Source organism: Salvelinus namaycush, chromosome 4 (genome assembly GCF_016432855.1).
Source record: "Salvelinus namaycush isolate Seneca chromosome 4, SaNama_1.0, whole genome shotgun sequence".
NCBI classification, from domain to species: Eukaryota; Metazoa; Chordata; class Actinopteri; order Salmoniformes; family Salmonidae; genus Salvelinus; species Salvelinus namaycush.
Window position 1 is genome coordinate 52,416,737 of NC_052310.1, and position 18,956 is coordinate 52,435,692.

At 41.5% G+C, this 18,956-nt stretch overlaps 1 protein-coding gene across 1 annotated transcript; it reads left to right on the plus strand.

Moving 5' to 3' along the window:
- Positions 1 to 287: 287 nt before the first annotated feature.
- Positions 288 to 1,346, plus strand: LOC120045651 (forkhead box protein G1-like). Its single transcript, XM_038990570.1, has one exon. The coding sequence runs from the start codon at positions 288 to 290 to the stop codon at positions 1,344 to 1,346; it is 1,059 nt and encodes a 352-aa protein (XP_038846498.1).
- The last annotated feature ends 17,610 nt before the right edge of the window (positions 1,347 to 18,956 follow it).

Here is an 18,956-nt window from a genome sequence, read left to right on the forward strand (position 1 = left end):
TCAAATCCTTACGAAAATGTGTTTTCTATAGGCTATATGTGCACTGAAAGTCTATTTCGTGTTTCAACAATATCGAATGGGAAAGAGGGATACAAATCTGCAAGTTACAGGCTCCTCCCCTGTAGCCTAGTGATAAGACGGAACCTCCTTAATTAGTAATTTCTACATCCCAGTCCCGGCTAACTCTCCATCCTACAAGTTCCTTCATGCATGCAATGTCCTGATCCAATTGCGTCTTACCTTATCCTTTTTAAACACAAAGCCCAATCATTTTTTGTCAGTCCGGCATGGAAGATCAGAAAGAGCCGCCGATGGTGCACCGATCTACTTCATTTAGTATCAAGAGTCTGCTGCTTCCCTCAAAATGTGACAAACAGGACTCGGTGCTCCCGGAAAAAAACACTGCTTCTTCGGGGTCTGATTCGGAAAAATCCCTGGATCCTGATATGGAATCTGCACCTTTGGACCGGGAGAAACAAAAGGAGGAAGACGAGGGTACCTTGCGGGCGACAGAGCCTAGCAAAAATGGGAAATATGATAAACCGCCATTCAGCTACAACGCCTTGATTATGATGGCTATCAGACAGAGTGCGGAGAAGAGGCTGACTCTGAACGGTATCTATGAGTTTATTATGAAGAACTTTCCATATTACCGGGAGCACAAGCAAGGCTGGCAAAACTCTATCCGACACAACCTGAGCCTCAATAAGTGTTTTGTGAAAGTGCCAAGGCATTACGACGACCCGGGCAAAGGGAACTACTGGATGTTGGACCCTTCGAGCGATGATGTATTTATTGGTGGAACTACGGGGAAACTTCGGAGACGTTCTGCTACCTCCAGAGGCAAGTTGGCGATGAAACGTGGAATGCGCTTCTCGCCTCTTGGTTTGGGAATAAACGACAGGGCAAACAACCCTCTGTATTGGCAAATCTCGCCGTTTTTATCATTGCACCATCCCCATTACAATGGATCATCAGCAGGATTTCTGAACCAAGGGCACGCGTATGGGTCCCTACTCCCCGGGGTGGACCAGCTGAGTAATGGGGACCTTACGCGCCATCTAAGTGGATCTGTCGGTGCTCTGGGCTTGTCAAACAGTTACGGTGTAAGCACGTCTAGTCTATTATCCGGACATAGTGGCTACTTTGTCTCAGGGAGTCAGCACCAGCCGCCGCATCTCCAGCAGAGCGCGCAAGGCTACGGTGTACCCACGAGCTCCCCACAAACACTGCTCTCGGACTCACTTCGAACGTCCCTACCGTCTTTTTCACCGGGAGTTTCTAGCGGGTTTCCAGGAATGTTGTCACATCAAAAGAGGGTCACTCCAAATGCTTTCTTAAATTGATGACACAACTACAACATGGGAAGGACAAATAAAAGCACCATAGAAATGGCAATTATAGGGGTAAACAAACAGTGGTCACTAATTAGGTCAGAAACGACACATCCACAAAGCAAATATGGCCATATTAGGCTATGTATCCTGAAGTGCAACGATGTATTATTTTTGCGTTAAAGGGACAAAAGTCGTTACCTGTGGGGTTTAAACTGTAACTAGACTTGCCAAATGTAACAATATTTCGGGCTATTTATATCTTGTACAAAGATTGTAATTCTTTGAATCGTTTATTTATGTTTGGTAGGCTATTTATTAAACACTGTATTTACATTTTATTGTCAGTGTATTCATCAGTATTGAAGAAAAAACATAAATCATTATTCATTATTCATATAATAATTAATTTAGAAATAGTTTTTTGGGAAAACGCCTTATAAAGATCAGGGTTAATAAGACACGCGGGATAAAACAAAAGCCTACAAGTTATGTCTTCTCAGGTTCTCCTTCTATAGACTCCAATCTAGGCTACTGCTGTATCTGTAATGTATGCAACACATTTTAGAGAGAAGTGGAGTTTTAAGTGTGTACTCATAAGTTAATTATAGCCTATTTTGTCCTCTGTTTTGTTGATCGAGCCATAATGAGCGCATGTAGATTATAAGATACAACAGTGCATGACAGTGCAGGCCTCCTCTTATAATAGCATGCCATAATAACTGACCCTTTGTTCGCATTTGTTTCCATCTTTCATATAAAGCACTTGAAGTTTCAGTTTCTCGTTAAAACCAGTTCCTCTTGTCTTGAACCTTGTCATGCTTGATACGGTGTTATAGGCTACTTATTCAGGCCTGCAATACATCCCTTTAATTGTCTGATCATTTACTTTTATTAGGCTACATCAAGTACAAATTTGGCAAACCGACGTAGCCTATAATATCCACACCAATATAGAATTTCACTTCTAAATCAGTGGTTCCCAATGTTTTCTTAGTCACGTCTACCTATCATAATTAAACCCAAATTACGATGTACAAGGCCTACCAGCGTCCTATAGCTATTGCCCTGACAAAATTACAAACATGTCTACTGACCCTTTGCTATTGCCCATTTTGTGCTACTTTATTCTGTAAATTAGGACTTTACTCAACTGTAATTTAGCCTACCTTAGGATTCCACCTCACATTCTGAGAAAAATAGTTTGATATAGCCTAGGCCTATACAAATGGTTTGATATAGCCTAGCCTATGCCTATTCAAATAAATACAACAACAAGATCATCAATGATAATCTACTTCCTGAATCTGGATTGCGTAGCGCTGGGGTAGGCTTACAGTACCACAGTTTGGCAAACGCTGATCCAAATAAATGACATCCGGCGTTGTTATTGTAATAAGCCGTTAAGCTTTCATTGCCCAATAGGCCTATTTACTAGCAAAATAGTAGCCTATTAATACTGGTGAATGCGCTGATTAACACAACAAATAACAATTAGGCTACATTTGACACATTTTGACCTAACATTTGACACATTTCTTTCCTTTATTGGGAATACTATAGTTTTATTTATTTAACAACGTTATATTTTCGATGTTGACGATTTTTTTTGTAAATGTTATTTCAAAGTTTTGCACTTTTTGTTGTTAGAATAGGCCTACCTAATGTGAGTATTGTCTGTTTTTGTTGCTGTATGAAAAACATTAACTTGATTAAAGTGTAAGACATTACAAGTTTGCAATAAGTTTGCTATCATGAATGAAAGAACAACACAAACCTAATGTAGGCCTACTGTTATACATTCAGACACGCTATAGACAGAGGAAAACTAGACTGAGTGTACAAAACATTAGGAACACCTGCTCTTTCCATTACAGATTGACCAGGTGAATCCAGGTGAAAGCTATGATCCCTTATTGATGTAACTTGTTAAATCCACTTTAGTCAGTGTAGATGGAGGGGAGGAGACAGGTTAAAGAAGGATTTAAGCCTTGAGACAATTGAGACGTGTATGTATGCCATTCAGAGGGGGAATGGGCAAGACAAAGGATTTAAGTGCCTTTGAATGGGAAATAGTATAGCTGCCATGCACACCGGTTTGAATGTGTCAAGATCTGCAACACTGCTGGGTTTTTCAGGCTCAACAACAATGGTCCACCACCCAAAGGACATCCACCCAAATTGACACAACTATGAAGCATTGGAGTCAACATGGGCCAGCATCCCTGTGGAACGCTTTCGACACCTTGTAGAGTCCATGCCCCAACGAATTGAGGCTGTTCTAAAGGCAAAAACGGGTGCAATTTAATATTAGGAAGGTGTTCCTAATGTATGTAGCCTTGTTTTATCAACATAAACAAATAAGCACATTTTTATGCTTGCATGAAAAAAGTGCAAATTCACATAAAATTGGGTGTCTACACCATAACAGCATCCCATATCCTATCCAATAGTCCGATATTGTTGCTGAATCTTACAAGGTGAAGGGCTAAATCTAAATAAATATAATATGTTATGCTTGTCCCAACAAAAACAAACAAAATTCTGGGAAGACAATCAGCCCAAGTAACCTAATGAATTATTTTCAAATTATTGAAATAGGCAGGATAGGGTAATTTGTTCTGGGTGCAATTACGCTTCAATAATTTATATTTTTGTGGATAAAATATACATAATAAAGATAAATAATAAATAGTGTAAATTCAATTGAAATGTGCAATGTGTGGAGAGTGTTCGATAAGCATGGCATATGATTCAACTGCAGTGAAAGGATCGATGTCCGCATTTCCCATTCATTAATAACAATGACGTGGGGTGACATGGCGTACAGTTCGTGTTTCTGAGAGGCAACGTATACAGCTATTCTTAATGTCAAAGCAATATGCTACAATTTATTTAATATCTATGCCTATTCATTTATAATTTTCAAATATATTATTCACATACACATAAATTCATTGTGTTTTGTTAGAACAAAATCGTACAAAACGGTCATAGCCCAATTACACCCAAAATACATTACACATTTTTTTTTAAATTGACCAAATAAATGAAGCTCTCACAATATCTCTACAGTGTAGAGCTATAGGCCTGTTTTGTTATACAACCATTTGGACAGAAGCACATATTCATGATTTGTTGTAATTTATTTTGGACTATATTACAATGATTCCACCCTATCTGCAGGGTTTAGGGTAAGGCAGGGATGATTTAGGGTTAATGTCACGTTTAAGGACCGAATAGGTCTATAACTAACCCAAGCCTCACACAAAAAGTGTAACATATAGGGTACAAATAAAAGTGTAATAATGGACTCAAAAGTAGTCCGAAAGTGTTGGGTTAATATGTGCAGATCACATTTCTTTGAGTGATTGGACCACATATACACTCTTAAAAAAGGGTACCGAGGGCATCTTCGGCTGTCCCTATAGGATAACCGTTTTTGGTTCCAGGTAGAACCCTTTTTCGTTTCAGGTAGAACTCTTTTGGGTTCCATGTAGAACCCTCTGTGGAAAGGGTTCTGCATGGAACTCAAAAGGGTTCTACCTGGAACCAAAAAGGGTTCTTCAAAGGGCTATCCTATGTGGACGGCCAAAAAACCCTAGATATAACTTTTTTTTTCTGAGAGTGTAGGCCTATTTTTCATACACTATTCAAAACGAACATTCCCGTTCAATCATTCATTTAATTTCTAGGCCTATGTCCGTCCGTCCGTCCCCCCCCCCCCCCCCCCCCCCCAAAAAAAAAATAGGCCTAATGGCAAAGGCATAGGCTACACAGACTCAAGAGTAGCCAGGAGCTAAATGTGGGAGTAGGCCTGTTTCGGGGGCTCGTACCCTAATGTTTAGAAAGGTTGTTGAAGACAAAAACGTAGAGAAAGTGAAACCATATTAGCAAATACAATGAAATAAACCCTCAGAATGGTGCATTGGAACTTTGATGTGACGAGAACAGCACGACATCACACAAAGGGCAGGGCCTGTGTCTTATATGCTATAGAAAATGGATAGAAACAATAATATTCTCCCTGTGTTCAGGATTATTTTATATCCATGTCGTTGGCACTTTACAAAACATAAACAAGTTGGACCGTGAGGCATGCATTATTCTGGCGTCAAGCAATATGCTGCTGATGGTGTGGGCTGTCTGAACATGGCTACACGAACATGTGTGAACCTGTGAATATAACAATTATTTTGAGGATTTATTCACTTAAACCGTATCAATACAAATATGTTTCCCTATTATATGGATAATAGCGCACCACATTGATAGAAGTAGGCTACTGTTTTAGTTCTACAACGCGTGCAAGATTAGTCTACTGCCAGTGTGCATGAAAATACCTCTATCTTGGAGTAATCATTATTATGTTTGTTGTTCATATAGCACATTAATAAAACTAATATTGTTGACTACTTTGGTCATGTTCCTCCAAAATTTACATGCATTAATGCATTTCTACTAGAGCATAGGCTAACGATATCAGAATGTAATTGTTCCAAGCTCCTATATTCTCGAGAAAGGTCAAACATTTTAGATAAGTTCACAAAACACTTTAGATACATTGTTATTATGGATCAGTTTAAATAATTCCTCCGTTATTCAATTGATACAGCCTAAACGTGAGTGCTACTACAGTAGTTAAAGAAAACAAACAAACTGCTTATCAGGAAGATATTCCAGAGTATAGCTTTGCCTTAAACAATTATTTGCCTTAAACAATATCTAGAAACAGTACACAACGTATAGCCAGATAAAAGCTTTTCAATATAAATAGTTGGCTACAAATGGTTCAAATGGTTCAAATTCAAATGGTTTTAAAGTCGAAAAATCAATGCTATCCCTACTCCCGCGAAGTTCGCACATAGAGGCTTCTGTGGGCCTCACGACAGAGGACAAAAAAAGTAGAAATATAAGCTTCATATTTGGGAATCTTACATTGCCTCTGGGTTAGACATAGCATTGCCTCTGGGTTAGACATAGCATTGCCTCTGGGTTAGACATAGCATTGCCTCTGGGTTAGACATTGTAAAACCAATTGTTCTGCAAGGATTTACTGGATTACTTGTCATGTAACATTGGATGATTGCTGAGGGCTCCTGAGTGACGCAGCGGTCTAAGGCACTGCATCTCAGTGCTAGAGGCGTCACTACAGACACCCAGGTTCGAATCCAGGCTGTAACACGTGATTGGCAGTCCCAAAGGGCGGACGCACAATTGACCCAGCGTCGTCCGGGTTTGGCTGGTGTAGGCCGTCATTGTAAATAATACGTTGTTCTTAGCTGACTTGCCTAGTTAAATAAAAATAAGAGGCCTGTAATACAGACAACACACCTGCATGAATAGACGACACAAACCGTGAGGGTCTTGTGTCTTTGGCTCAAAGAAGGAAGGCAACAATTGATTTGCCGATTTTTATACAAGAAGCCTACAATAATTATTGACCTCTTGGATTTTGTCCAAATTAGGGCTAACGTTATGCCAAAACAGGTATATTGATAAAGCACAATGTCAACTTGACCTCAATGTCAACTTGTTTTGACATCGCGTTGTTTTTAAGCCGTAGTCTATAGATTATGTATTTTATTGTCAACGCGCAATTAATTGTGATAAAAAATGAGTGCATTAAAATTACAAAAAGTTAACTCGAGTTACCCTGCTGTCAAACGATAACAATATTTGTCTGTAGTTAACTACCATTAATCACAATTTTATAACGAATTCAAATTTGAACCTAATTAAAGATTAAATCAAATCAAATGTTATTTGTCACATGCTTCATAAAAAACAGATATAGACTAACAGTGAAACGCTTACTTACGGGCCCTTCTCAACAATGCAGAGAGTATGAACATGTATACACACACTACTAAGTTGCTCTGGATAAGATCGTCTGCTAAATTACTAAACTGTACATGTAAATGTAAAATAATAGAAATAAGATGTTTTCATTTAAAATTCCATTAGGTTGTATAATATCTATTTTTATTATAGTGTTAGAAATCACACAAAAAAGCGATATTCTCAGACAATAACATCTCAGCCAGATCTGATATAAAACTTAATGTAACTATTCGATCTAGCCTAGGCTTACTTCTTATGCATGTTCAACATGAACCAGTCACAAGCTGCTACAGTAGGCAACTTTTGGATCATTTGTTTAATCTTTTGACCTGAAAACTACACCAAAAACAGCTAAATGGAATGGAAGTTCTGTTCTGATTAACGTTAGCTAAAATCATTGTGTTGATTCTAGAGGGATTCAGCTAAACATTCTCATTTGGTTAGCTAGCTAACGTTAGCATAACTGGCTAGCTACTTCTGTGCAAATTACGTTTTTGCTGTTATATAACCAAACGTCCGTTTATTGTTGGACTTTCTGTAAGTTTTCCTTCAACTTTGTTGCTCAATGCTTTGCACGTAGTGGATGGTTTCAGTAAACTTTGGGTTATTGTCTTGCTGGAAGATCCACTTGCTGCCAAGTGTCAGCCTCCTGCCAGAGGCAACCAGGTTTTTGGATAAAATGTCTAAATACTTGGTAATGTTCATGATGCCATTGACGTTAACAAGGGCCCCAGGACCTGTGGAAGCTGGCATTTCCCCATAACATCAAAGATCCACCACCATATTTTACCTTAGGTATGAGGTACTTTTCTGCATATGTTTACGTTTTTCAATGCCAAACCCATCACTGGGGTGTGTGGCCAAAGATATATATTTTCATGTCATCTGACTATAGCACTGCCTGGAGTTTGACAAACGCATTGGCACTTGGATTGGAATCGGTTCTATGGTGCCTTATTCTAGTCTTTTAATGTTTTAATTAAGGGCTAGCGGTTAGAGTGTTGGGCCAGTAACCGAATGGTCGCTGGTTCGAATACCTGGGCTAACAAGGTAAAATAAATCTGTTGATGTGCCCTTGAGCAAGGCACTTAACCCTAATTTGCTCCAGGGGTGCCATACTACTATGGCTGATGCTGTAAAACAATACATTTCACTGCACCTATCTGGTGTATGTGACAATAAAGACATCAGTTATTTTCCTGTGTTTTTAAAATAGTTTCTTTGATTGTGGATAGCAATTTGAATCACTTCTGTAGAATGAACCATATATATAGTGCTGTCAAATACAGTATATATGGGCTACTGTATATATACACATATATATACACAGTAGATGCGTGTGATATTCACTTACAGTCCAAATGTATAATAGAATTATTATCATCTAAGCATTTTGTGTGAAATTGGTATAATGGAGACATCATTTGAACTTCAGCGAGATCATGTTAATCCTTTTGGAGTCAGTTCGGATGCTGAAATATTGCCCTGGAATGCGTTGGACCACAATGCCTCATCTATTTGACAACAATATTTGGCTAAAATAGGTTGAATTTCAAACGAATGACAAATTTTAACTTGCGTTTACATATGCCAGCTGACTATTAGTAGCATTTATTAATACAGTATTGTTTAAAGGCCTATTAGTTTATAGCTTGACACATTTGGCTAACTTACACACAACAAATGCAGATTTAATGATTATATTCAGTTCTCCATAGTAGAACATGAAGATTTTTGTTTTCTTCAAAATGTACTGTGATTCATTTTGATAGCACTAAATAGGCTACTGGAGAAGAGCTTAATCAAAATGTTCTGACAATGGATGGACTTTGTTTGGCAATTACAACCCTCAAAAACCAACATTCCACAGTGAATGTATAGGACAATATACTGGGTGCTGTAGAGAGGTTGTTTTAAAGTAATGTATCAATCAATCCAGTTTCAAATTCCAAATTAGCTTATGTGTTATGGAGTCATACAATAAAGTGATCACAAAAAGAAGAGATAACTGAAGGGAGAGATAAAACTTAAATGCGAATTGATTTTTAAAAAAGTGCCTTCAGAAAGTATTCACACCCCTTTACCTTTTTCAACATGTTGTTGTGTTACAGCCTGAATTTAAAATGGATTAAACTGAGAATGTGTATCTGCTTATACACAATACCCCATAATGTAAAAGTGGAATTGTATTTTCAGAAATGTTTACGAATGAATAAAAAAACAAAAAGCTGAAATATTTTAAGTCAAAATATAACAACACAGGGCGAGACCCAAATGCAGACACAGGAGGCAGATGGTTCGAGTCTCTGATATTTATTAAAACAGCAAGGGGCAGGTCAAGGACTGGTAAAAGTTCATTAAGCAGGTCAGAGTTCCAAACGAGAAACAGGGCGGCAGGCAGGCTCAAGGTCAGGGCCGGCTGATGGTCAGGCAGGCGGGCTTAGTGTCAGGGCAGGCAAAAGGTCCAAACCAGGAGGACTAGAAAAACAGAGACAAGGAAAAATCAGGAGCACGGAAAAAACACGCTGGTTGACTTGACATGACAAGACGAACTGGCAACAGACAAACAGAGAACACAGGAATAAATACCCTGGGAATAATGGGGAAGATGAGTGACACCTGGAGGTGGGTGGAGACAATCACAAAAACATGGAAACAGATCAGGGTGTGACAGTACCCCCCCCCTAGGGGCGCGCCACCTGGTGTCCTACCAGGATGCATACCTGGTTGACCAGGGTGCCGGCGGTGACAGTTGGCGATGAGGGCCTGGTTCAGGATGTCTTTAGCCGGAACCCAGCACCTCTCCTCTGGGCCATAACCCTCCCAGTCAACCAGGTACTGGAAACTCCTGCCCGTGGTCGACAAGGGCTTAATCCTGGACACATGAAAAGTAGGGTGTATACGGAGGGTACGGGGTAACAGCAGACAAACAGCAGTGGGACTAAGGACTCTAGAGATGGGGAAAGGACCAATGAAACGGGGGGGAACGTTTGCAGCACTCCACCCGGAGGGGCAGGTCCTGTGTTGACAGCCTTACCCTTTGCCCGAGACGATAGTGGGGAGCCGGAGTCCGGTGGTGCTCCGCTTGTCGCTGGTACCTGGAGGTGGTCTTAAGAAGAGCCGACCGAGCGCTTTTCCAGGTACGCCGACAGCGGCGGATGAACATCTGGGGTGAGGGTATGTTGACTTCTACTTCTTGCTCCAGGTAGATACCCCATGGAGCACTCGAAGGGAAAGAGTCCAGTGGCCGAGCAGGGAAGAGTGTTCCTAGCATACTCCACCTAGACCAGTTGCTGGCTCCAGGTGATGGGGTTACTAGAGACGAGACACCGAAGTGTCGTTTCCATGTCTTGATTGGCTCTCTTCGGCTGGCCGTTGGATTGGGGATGAAACCTGGAGGACAGGCTGGCCGACAACCCGATAAGGGTGCAGAACGCCTTCCAGAATCGGGATGAGAACGGAGGACCCCGATCAGAGACAATGTCGACCGGGAGTCCATGGATTCGGAAGACGTGCTGCACCATCAGCTGGGCCGTCTCCTTGGCTGACGGTAACTTGGGGAGAGGGATGAAATGAGCAGCTTTGGAGAACCTATCCACTACCATCAGGATGGTGTTGTTGACATCTGACGGGGGGAGCTCAGGGACAAAATCTAAGGAAATATGGGACCAGGGGAGATGAGGAATAGAGAGTGGCTGAAGGAGGCCAGACAGAGCTTGCCGCAGAGTCTTATTTTGAGCACAAACTGTGCATGCGGTGACGAAGGCCGAGACATCAGAAGCCATGGTGGGCCACCAAAAGCATTGTAGGAGGAAAGCCAGGTTTCGACATGCACCAGGATGACAGGTAAGCCTGGAGGAGTGAGCCCATTCCAGGACCTGAGACTGGGACGAATCCGGGACGAACATCCAGTTAACCAGGGTCCGGGAGGATGGTCTGTACAGGTGAGAGACTCTAGGCAAGCCCGTTGGACCCTGGGCGATTGGAGATAGTGAAATTGAACCTGGTGAATAACAGGGCCCAATGGGTCTACCTAGGGTTAAGGTGCTTGGCAGTGCGGAAGTATTCTAAATTCCACACCAAAAAAGAGTCCACACCAAAAATGGATGTTCCGCCCCTTCCAGCCAGTGCCTCCACTCCTCCACAGCCAGGAGTTCCCATTTCCCAACATCATAGTTCCTTTCTGCAGAGTTGAGACAATGGGACATGAAGGCACAGGGAAGCTTTTGGTCCTGGATTGATCGCTGGGAAAGGACGGCCCTCACTCCCATGTCGGAAGCGTCAACCTCAAGCACAAACTGATGGGTCAGGTCCGGATGGATGAGGGCAGTAGGTAATTGCTGCTTAAGGTCCACAAAAGCCCTGTCCGCTGCTGGGGACCATGTGAACGGTACCTTGGGAGAGGTGAGTGCAGAGAGGGGAGCCGCCAGGGTGCTGTAGCCCCGAATGAAACGGTGGTAGAAATTAGCCAATCCCAGAAACTGTTGTAGCTGCACCCTGGACGTGGGTTAGGCCAATCCACCACCGCTCTCACCTTTTCCGGATCCATCTGGACATTCCCTTCAGCGATGACGTATCCCAGAAAGGAGATAGTGGAGCAGTGGAACTCGCACTTCTCTGCTTTTACAAACAACTGAATCTTCAGGAGGTGCTGAAGGAATTGTCGAACATGGAGAACATGTTCTTGGGCAGAACGAAAGAAAACCAGGATGTCGTTGAGGTAGACAAAACAATTCAACATGTCTCGGAGCACATCGTTGACCAGGGTTGGTGAGTCCAAACGGCATGACCAGGTTCTCATAGTGTCCACTGGCAGTGTTGAAGGCCATCTTCCACTCGTCTCCTTCGCGTATCCGAACAAGGTGGTATGCATTCCGAAGGTCCAGTTTGGAAAAGATGGTAGCCCCCTGGAGAGGTTTGAAAGCCAAGGAGAGGAGTGGTAGAGGGTAACGATTCTTGACCGTGATGTCATTGAGGCCCCAGTAATCAATACATGGACGCAGGGTCTTATCCTTCTTCCCCACAAAGAAGAACCCTGCGCCGGCAGAAGGGTGAATGCTCCCAGCAGCCAGAGAGTCCTCAATGTACTTCTCCATGGCCTTGGTCTCAGGGCCAGACACGGAATATAGCCGGCCTCGAGTCGATGTGGTGCCCGGGAGGAGGTCAATAGCACAATTGTAAGGACGGTGTGGAGGAAGGAAGGTAGCACGAGCCTTAATGAAAACCTTCAGGTCATGGTACTCTGCGGGAATGGCAGACAAATCCGAGGCCGTACTTAAACCTGGAGGTGGACGTTCCAGGGGAGGCTGCACCACCTTCAGGCAATGTGAATGACAGAATGGGCTCCAACCCAGGATTGAACCCGTGATCCAGTCAATATCGGGGTTGTGCTTCTGGAGCCAAGAAAATCCCAAAACAACAGGAACGCGGGAAGACTCAATGTGATTTCCAGATACCCAGTGTGATTTCCAGATACACGCATATTAAATGGGAACTGTGCTGTGTGTGACTCTTCCAATGGAGCGGCCGTCCAGTGCCCTGGCGTCCATGGGAACGGAGAGGAGTTGAGTGGGGATACCTAGTTCCGATACCAGGGTAGCGTCCATAAAACTCTCATCTGCCCCATAGTCAATGAACCCCCGGAGAGACTTAGACTGGTCTCCCCACAGCAGGATCACAAAAAAGGAGTACGGGGTAATGGGAATTAGAGAATTCCCAGTCTGGCTCACCAGTGTACTCGTACCAACTAATGAGTCAGGTCTCTTTACTGGGCAGGTGGCTATGTAATGCCACGCAGCACCACAATACAGACAACTGTTGGAGTTTAGCCTACATCAACGTTACCTAGGCGATAATCTAACTCTGCACAGTTTAATAGGTTCCAGTGTATCCGACTCACCCGTCGCCGATGATTCTCGAGGGAACTTGGATGGCTTCGGATCTTCTCAGAAATGCAGCCTTTTGGGACATCCGGGTTCCTTCAGAGGTGAGCAAGCAGCAGCCGATGAATGAGTGTTACCGAGACCCGACCTCCTCTCACTCCTGTGTTCCCGTAGATGCCCATCAGTCATAATGGTAAGGGCGATGAGGGAATCGAGGTCCAAAGGTAACTCCCAAGCTGCTAGCTCGTCTTTTATCTCCTCTGATAGTCCGTAAAGGATGGTATCGAACATGGCCTCCGGATTCCAGGCACTCTCGGCGGCCAAGGTGCGAAGTTCTGATATAATTTCAGTAGTTTTCGGGCCGCCTCTCTCCCGGGCACTGGAGAATCGGACACCTTCCTCACCTCCGCCATAAATCCTCCAGATTATAGCAAACAACGGATTGTTGCTCCCAAACAGATGTAGCCCAGGAGAGCGCCCTTCCAGACATTAGCATAATAAGATACGCTATCTTCGACCGATCCGAAAGGAACAAAGATGGCTGTAGCTCAAAAATAAGGGAGCACTGGGAAAGAATGCCCGGCAGGTTCCAGGATCCCCAGCATATCGCTCCAGAGGATGTAAGCTGGGTTCTCGGGGAACCGGTGTAGGCTGAAAAAACCCACCACTGGTCTCACTGCCTGTGAGATAATTCACAGAACTGCTCCATTAACGACCTTGAACCCCTGGTCGTGGCGTTCCGCAAGAGATTGGAACCCTTCCATAAGGTTCTGTTTAATGGTGGCTCCCTGCAGGGAAACAGTGTGACGGAGCAGGTCTGAGTCTGCTGGGTCAGTCATGGCCAGTTCGTACTATAACGACACTGGGCAAGACCCAGATGCAGACACAGGAGGCAGATGGTTCGAGTCTCTGATATGTATTAAACAACAAGGGGCAGGTCAAGGACTGGTAAAAGTTCATTTTACAGGTCAGAGTTCCAAACGGTACAGGGCGGCAGGCAGGCTCAAGGTCAGGGCAGGCTAAATGGTCAGGCAGGTGGGCTTAGTGTCAGGTCAGGCAAAAGGTCAAAACCAGGAAGACTAGAAAAACAGAGACAAGGAAAAAGCAGGCGCACAGAAAAAACACGCTGGTTGACTTGACAAGACGAACTGGCAACAGACAAACAGAGAACACAGGAATAAATACCCTGGGAATAATGGGGAAGACGGGTGACACCTGGAGGTGGGTGGGGACAATCACAAAGACAGGTGAAACAGATCAGGACGTGACACAATAAGTATTCAACCCCTTTATGGTAAGCCTAAATAAGTTCAGGAGTAAAAAATTGGTTTACAAGTCACATAATAAGTTGCATGGACTCACTCTGTGTACAATAATAGTGTTTAACATGATTTTTGAATGACTACCTTATCTCTATACCCTACACATACAATTAGCTGTAAGATCCCTAGGTCGAGCAGTGAATTTCAAATACAGATTCAACCACAAAGACCAGGGAGGTTTTCCAATGCCTTGAAAAGAAGGGCACCTATTGGTAGATGGATAAAAATAAACCGATATTGAATATCCCTCTGAGCATGGTGAAGTTATTAATCACACTTTAGATGGTGTATCAATACACCCAGTCACAACAAAGATACAGGTGTCCTTCCTAACTCCGTTGCCGGAGAGGAAGGAAACCGTTTAGAGATTTCACCATTAGGCCAATGGTGACTTTAAAACAGTTACAGAGTATAATGGCTAAAACTGATGATGGATCCACAACATTGTAGTTACTCCACAATACTAACCTAAATGACAGAGTGAAAAGTAGGAAGCTTGTAAAGAATATTCCAAAACATACATCCTGTTTGCAATAAAGCACTAAAGAAAAATTGCAAAAAATGTGGCCAAAAAATGTCATTTATGTCCTGAATACAAAACGTTATGTTTGGGGCAAATCCAACACAACACATCACTGAGTACCACTCTTCATATTTTCAAGAATGGTGGTGGCTGCATCATGTTATGGGTATGCTTGTCATCAGCAAGGACTAGGGAGTTTTTTAGGATTAAAAGATACAGAATAAAGCTAAGCATAGGCCAGGCCAAATCCTAGAGAAAAACCTGGTTCAGTCTGCTTTCCAACAGACACTGGGAGACAAATTCACCTAAATTACCTAAAACACAAGACCAAATATACACTGGAGTTGCTTACCAAAATGACGTTGAGTGTTCCTGAGTGGCCTAATTACAGTTTTGACTTAAAATCGTCTTGAAAATCTATAGCAAGACTTGAAAATGTTTGTCTAGCAATGATCAATAACCAACTTGACAGAGCTTGAAGAATGTTTTAAATATTGTGCAAATATTGTGCAAATATTGTACAATCCAGGTTTGCAAAGCTCTTAGAGACTTACCCAGAAGGTCTCACAGTTGTAATCACTGCTAAAGGTGATAAAAACATGTTTTGACACAGGGGTGTGAATACTTATTATGCTAATTAGATATATCTGTATTTCATTTTCAATAAATCTGCAAAAATTCTAAAAACATGTTTTCACTTTGTCATTATGGGGTATTTTGTGTAGATGGGTGAGACAAAAATGATATTTAACCAATTTATAATTCAGGCTGTAACACGACAAAATTTGAAATAAGTCTAGGGGTATGAACATTTTCTGAAGGAATTGTATATCTTTGATTTATTATAGACGTCAACAACAGGTTGCAGGTATCTTTGGTCCATTAAAAACACTTTAAGCCTGTTAACATCTACTTCTCAACAATGATCATCATACTGTTTTCGTTAGTGATAGAATCATGTTTTTTTCTTAGACATAAAAGTGCTAATGATAAGATCTAACCCCACACTGAATGACGTCCCTCAATATTTCACTATATTTTGTCTACCATAATGTTTACCCACCTATCATCTGTTTGATAGGATAGTTTAAAAAATCATACCATGGCACTTAAGAATTTCCACATGACTGACTGAGAAGCCTAAGCAGCCATTTCATATCAATGGGAAATCAGACCTAGAAACTATACACTCTGAAGAACTAAGACAGACATGAAGTATTAGAAGTTACCTTTGAAAAATGTTTTACTCTGAAAACAAACACTTAAAGGGAATTAAACCACTTTTCAACCTCATTTTCATTATCTCCAGCACAATACCAGTGTCTACATATGTGAAAACAGCACATTTCTATGTTTTGTAGAAACAAATATAAAGTTATACCCGATGACATCATCAACATTTAAAAAAAAAAACAATTTTTAACTGTGATTTTCAAACGCTATAAGATTTGCGGTCGTGGGGAGCAAGAAAATACCCTCTCTCTGGCTAAAACACATTCAGTCAAGAAAACACCCTCTCTCTGGCTAAAACACATTCAGTCAAGAAAACACCCTCTCTCTGGCTAAAACACATTCAGTCAAGAAAACACCCTCTCTCTCTCTAAAACACATTTGGTCAAGAAAACACCCTCTCTCTGGCTAAAACACATTCAGTCAAGAAAACACCCCCTCTCTGGCTAGAACACATTCAGTCAAGAAAACACCCCCTCTCTGGCTAAAACACATTCAGTCAAGAAAACACCCCCTCTCTGGCTAAAACACATTCAGTCAAGAAAACACCCTCTCTCTGGCTAAAACACATTCAGTCAAGAAAACACCCCCTCTCTGGCTAAAACACATTCAGTCAAGAAAACACCCTCTCTCTGGCTAAAACACATTCAGTCAAGAAAACACCCTCTCTCTGGCTAAAACACATTCAGTCAAGAAAACACCCTCTCTCTGGCTAAAACACATTCAGTCAAGAAAACACCCTCTCTCTGGCTAAAACACATTCAGTCAAGAAAACACCCTCTCTCTGGCTAAAACACATTCAGTCAAGAAAACACCCTCTCTCTGGCTAAAACACATTCAGTCAAGAAAACACCCTCTCTCTGGCTAAAACACATTCAGTCAAGAAAACACCCTCTCTCTGGCTAAAACACATTCAGTCAAGAAAACACCCTCTCTCTGGCTAAAACACATTGCAGGTTTTGAACATCACTGTTTTTCTTACTTTGAATCCTACCCTATGATGTCAGAGAAGCATTTTCTTCTCATCTTTTTAACCACAGATCATAGAAACTAGAAGTTTTCACACTAGTGTGGTGCTGGAGTTGATAATGAATATGAGGTTGAAAAGTGGCGGAATTGCTCTTAAAGAGTTCACTTTTTGTGAATCAGTAAAACAAAACCGTTTATTCAAATTTCCCATTTGCACTATTAAATTACGTGATGTTGATTAGGTATCCATTATTTTAATATAAATTGTGACGGACTACCTGAAATGTGATATGTACAATGCAAATTAAATGAATGAAAAACATTCATGAATACTCAAGGACACAAAGCAGAAAATATACATTTCTCCAAAAATGTTCTATACTGACTTTGAAGTTAGACATCTAAGAAATTGTTCTCACATTTAAAGGAACACTGTAGCTTCTAGTTCCATCCTAAATATTACTTAGGTTGGGCTTTGGAGGACTGAGGGGAGGGTTACTGCAGGTGAAAAATCATAAAAGAAGTGGAACAAGCTTTGTAAATCAAACAATATTGAGCTATGATGGTGAATGACATTCATAATGCTACCTCAAATGATGCAATGGCATGGAGTTCACATTTAAGACTTTCTTAGATCGACTCAGCAAAAACGACTTGCCTATTCAAATCAAATCACATTTTCTTTGTCACATGCGCCGAATACAACAGGTATAGGCTTATGCACAAATGTTATAACAGTAACAAATCTTGACAAATATCCATGGCGATAGGCTTATTAGAAACCAAGGCTGTACATTCAAGAAAGATACACGACTGAATCAGTAGCGTGGGCAGAAATCCCTTAATGGCAGGGCCAGCAAAAACGTTGGTGGGACAAAATGTAATTATGATTTGAGTGCCCAAATTATCATAAAAGCATAGCCTACCCTAAACCTTACTGTAATCGATCGCACACAACAAAGGTGATTCCGCATTACAGACCAAATAGTCCATGACTCTTACATTTAACATGCAACTCACATAGACCTACACATTATAAACAATAGGCATATAATTAATAGACTATGAGACTAAAACATATTGCCCTGCTATAACAGTAATAATCACAATAGGCAGCCATAGCCTATATAGTCTAGAACATAATACCCTGATATAACAGTAATAATCACAATAGGCAGCCATAGCCTATATAGTCTAGAACATAATACCCTGATATAACAGTAATAATCACAATAGGCAGCCATAGCCTATATAGTCTAGAACATAATACCCTGACATAACAGTAATAATCACAATAGGCAGCCATGGCCTATATAGTCTAGAACATAATACCCTGACATAACAGTAATAATCACAATAGGCAGCCATAGCCTATATAGTCTAGAACATAATACCCTGATATAACAGTAATAATCACAATAGGCAGCCATAGCCTATATAGTCTAGAACATAATACCCTGATATAACAGTAATAATCACAATAGGCAGCCATGGCCTATATAGTCTAGAACATAATGCCCTGATATAACAGTAATAACCACAATAGGCAGCCATAGCCTATATAGTCTAGAACATAATACCCTGATATAACAGTAATAATCACAATAGACTAGAACAGTGGTCACCAACCTTTTCTTAGTCCAGATCTCTTTATGAGTCAAAATGCAAGCTGAGTGCAATTCTCTGCTGGGCGCAGGAGATCAAGTACAATGTATTGTGTGATATCAATTACATTATCAATAGCCTATAGGGCATAACTATAGTGCATGGATGGAGAAGCACAGGGCAAAGTTCTATTTCCAATTAAATTAAATTCCCCCAAATTATAGGCTATTTACATTGACTGGAAATA

Coding starts and splice junctions, on each gene's coding strand:
- LOC120045651 (XM_038990570.1), top strand. CDS start 288: ATGGAAGATCAGAAAGAGCCGCCGATGGTGCACCGATCTACTTCATTT.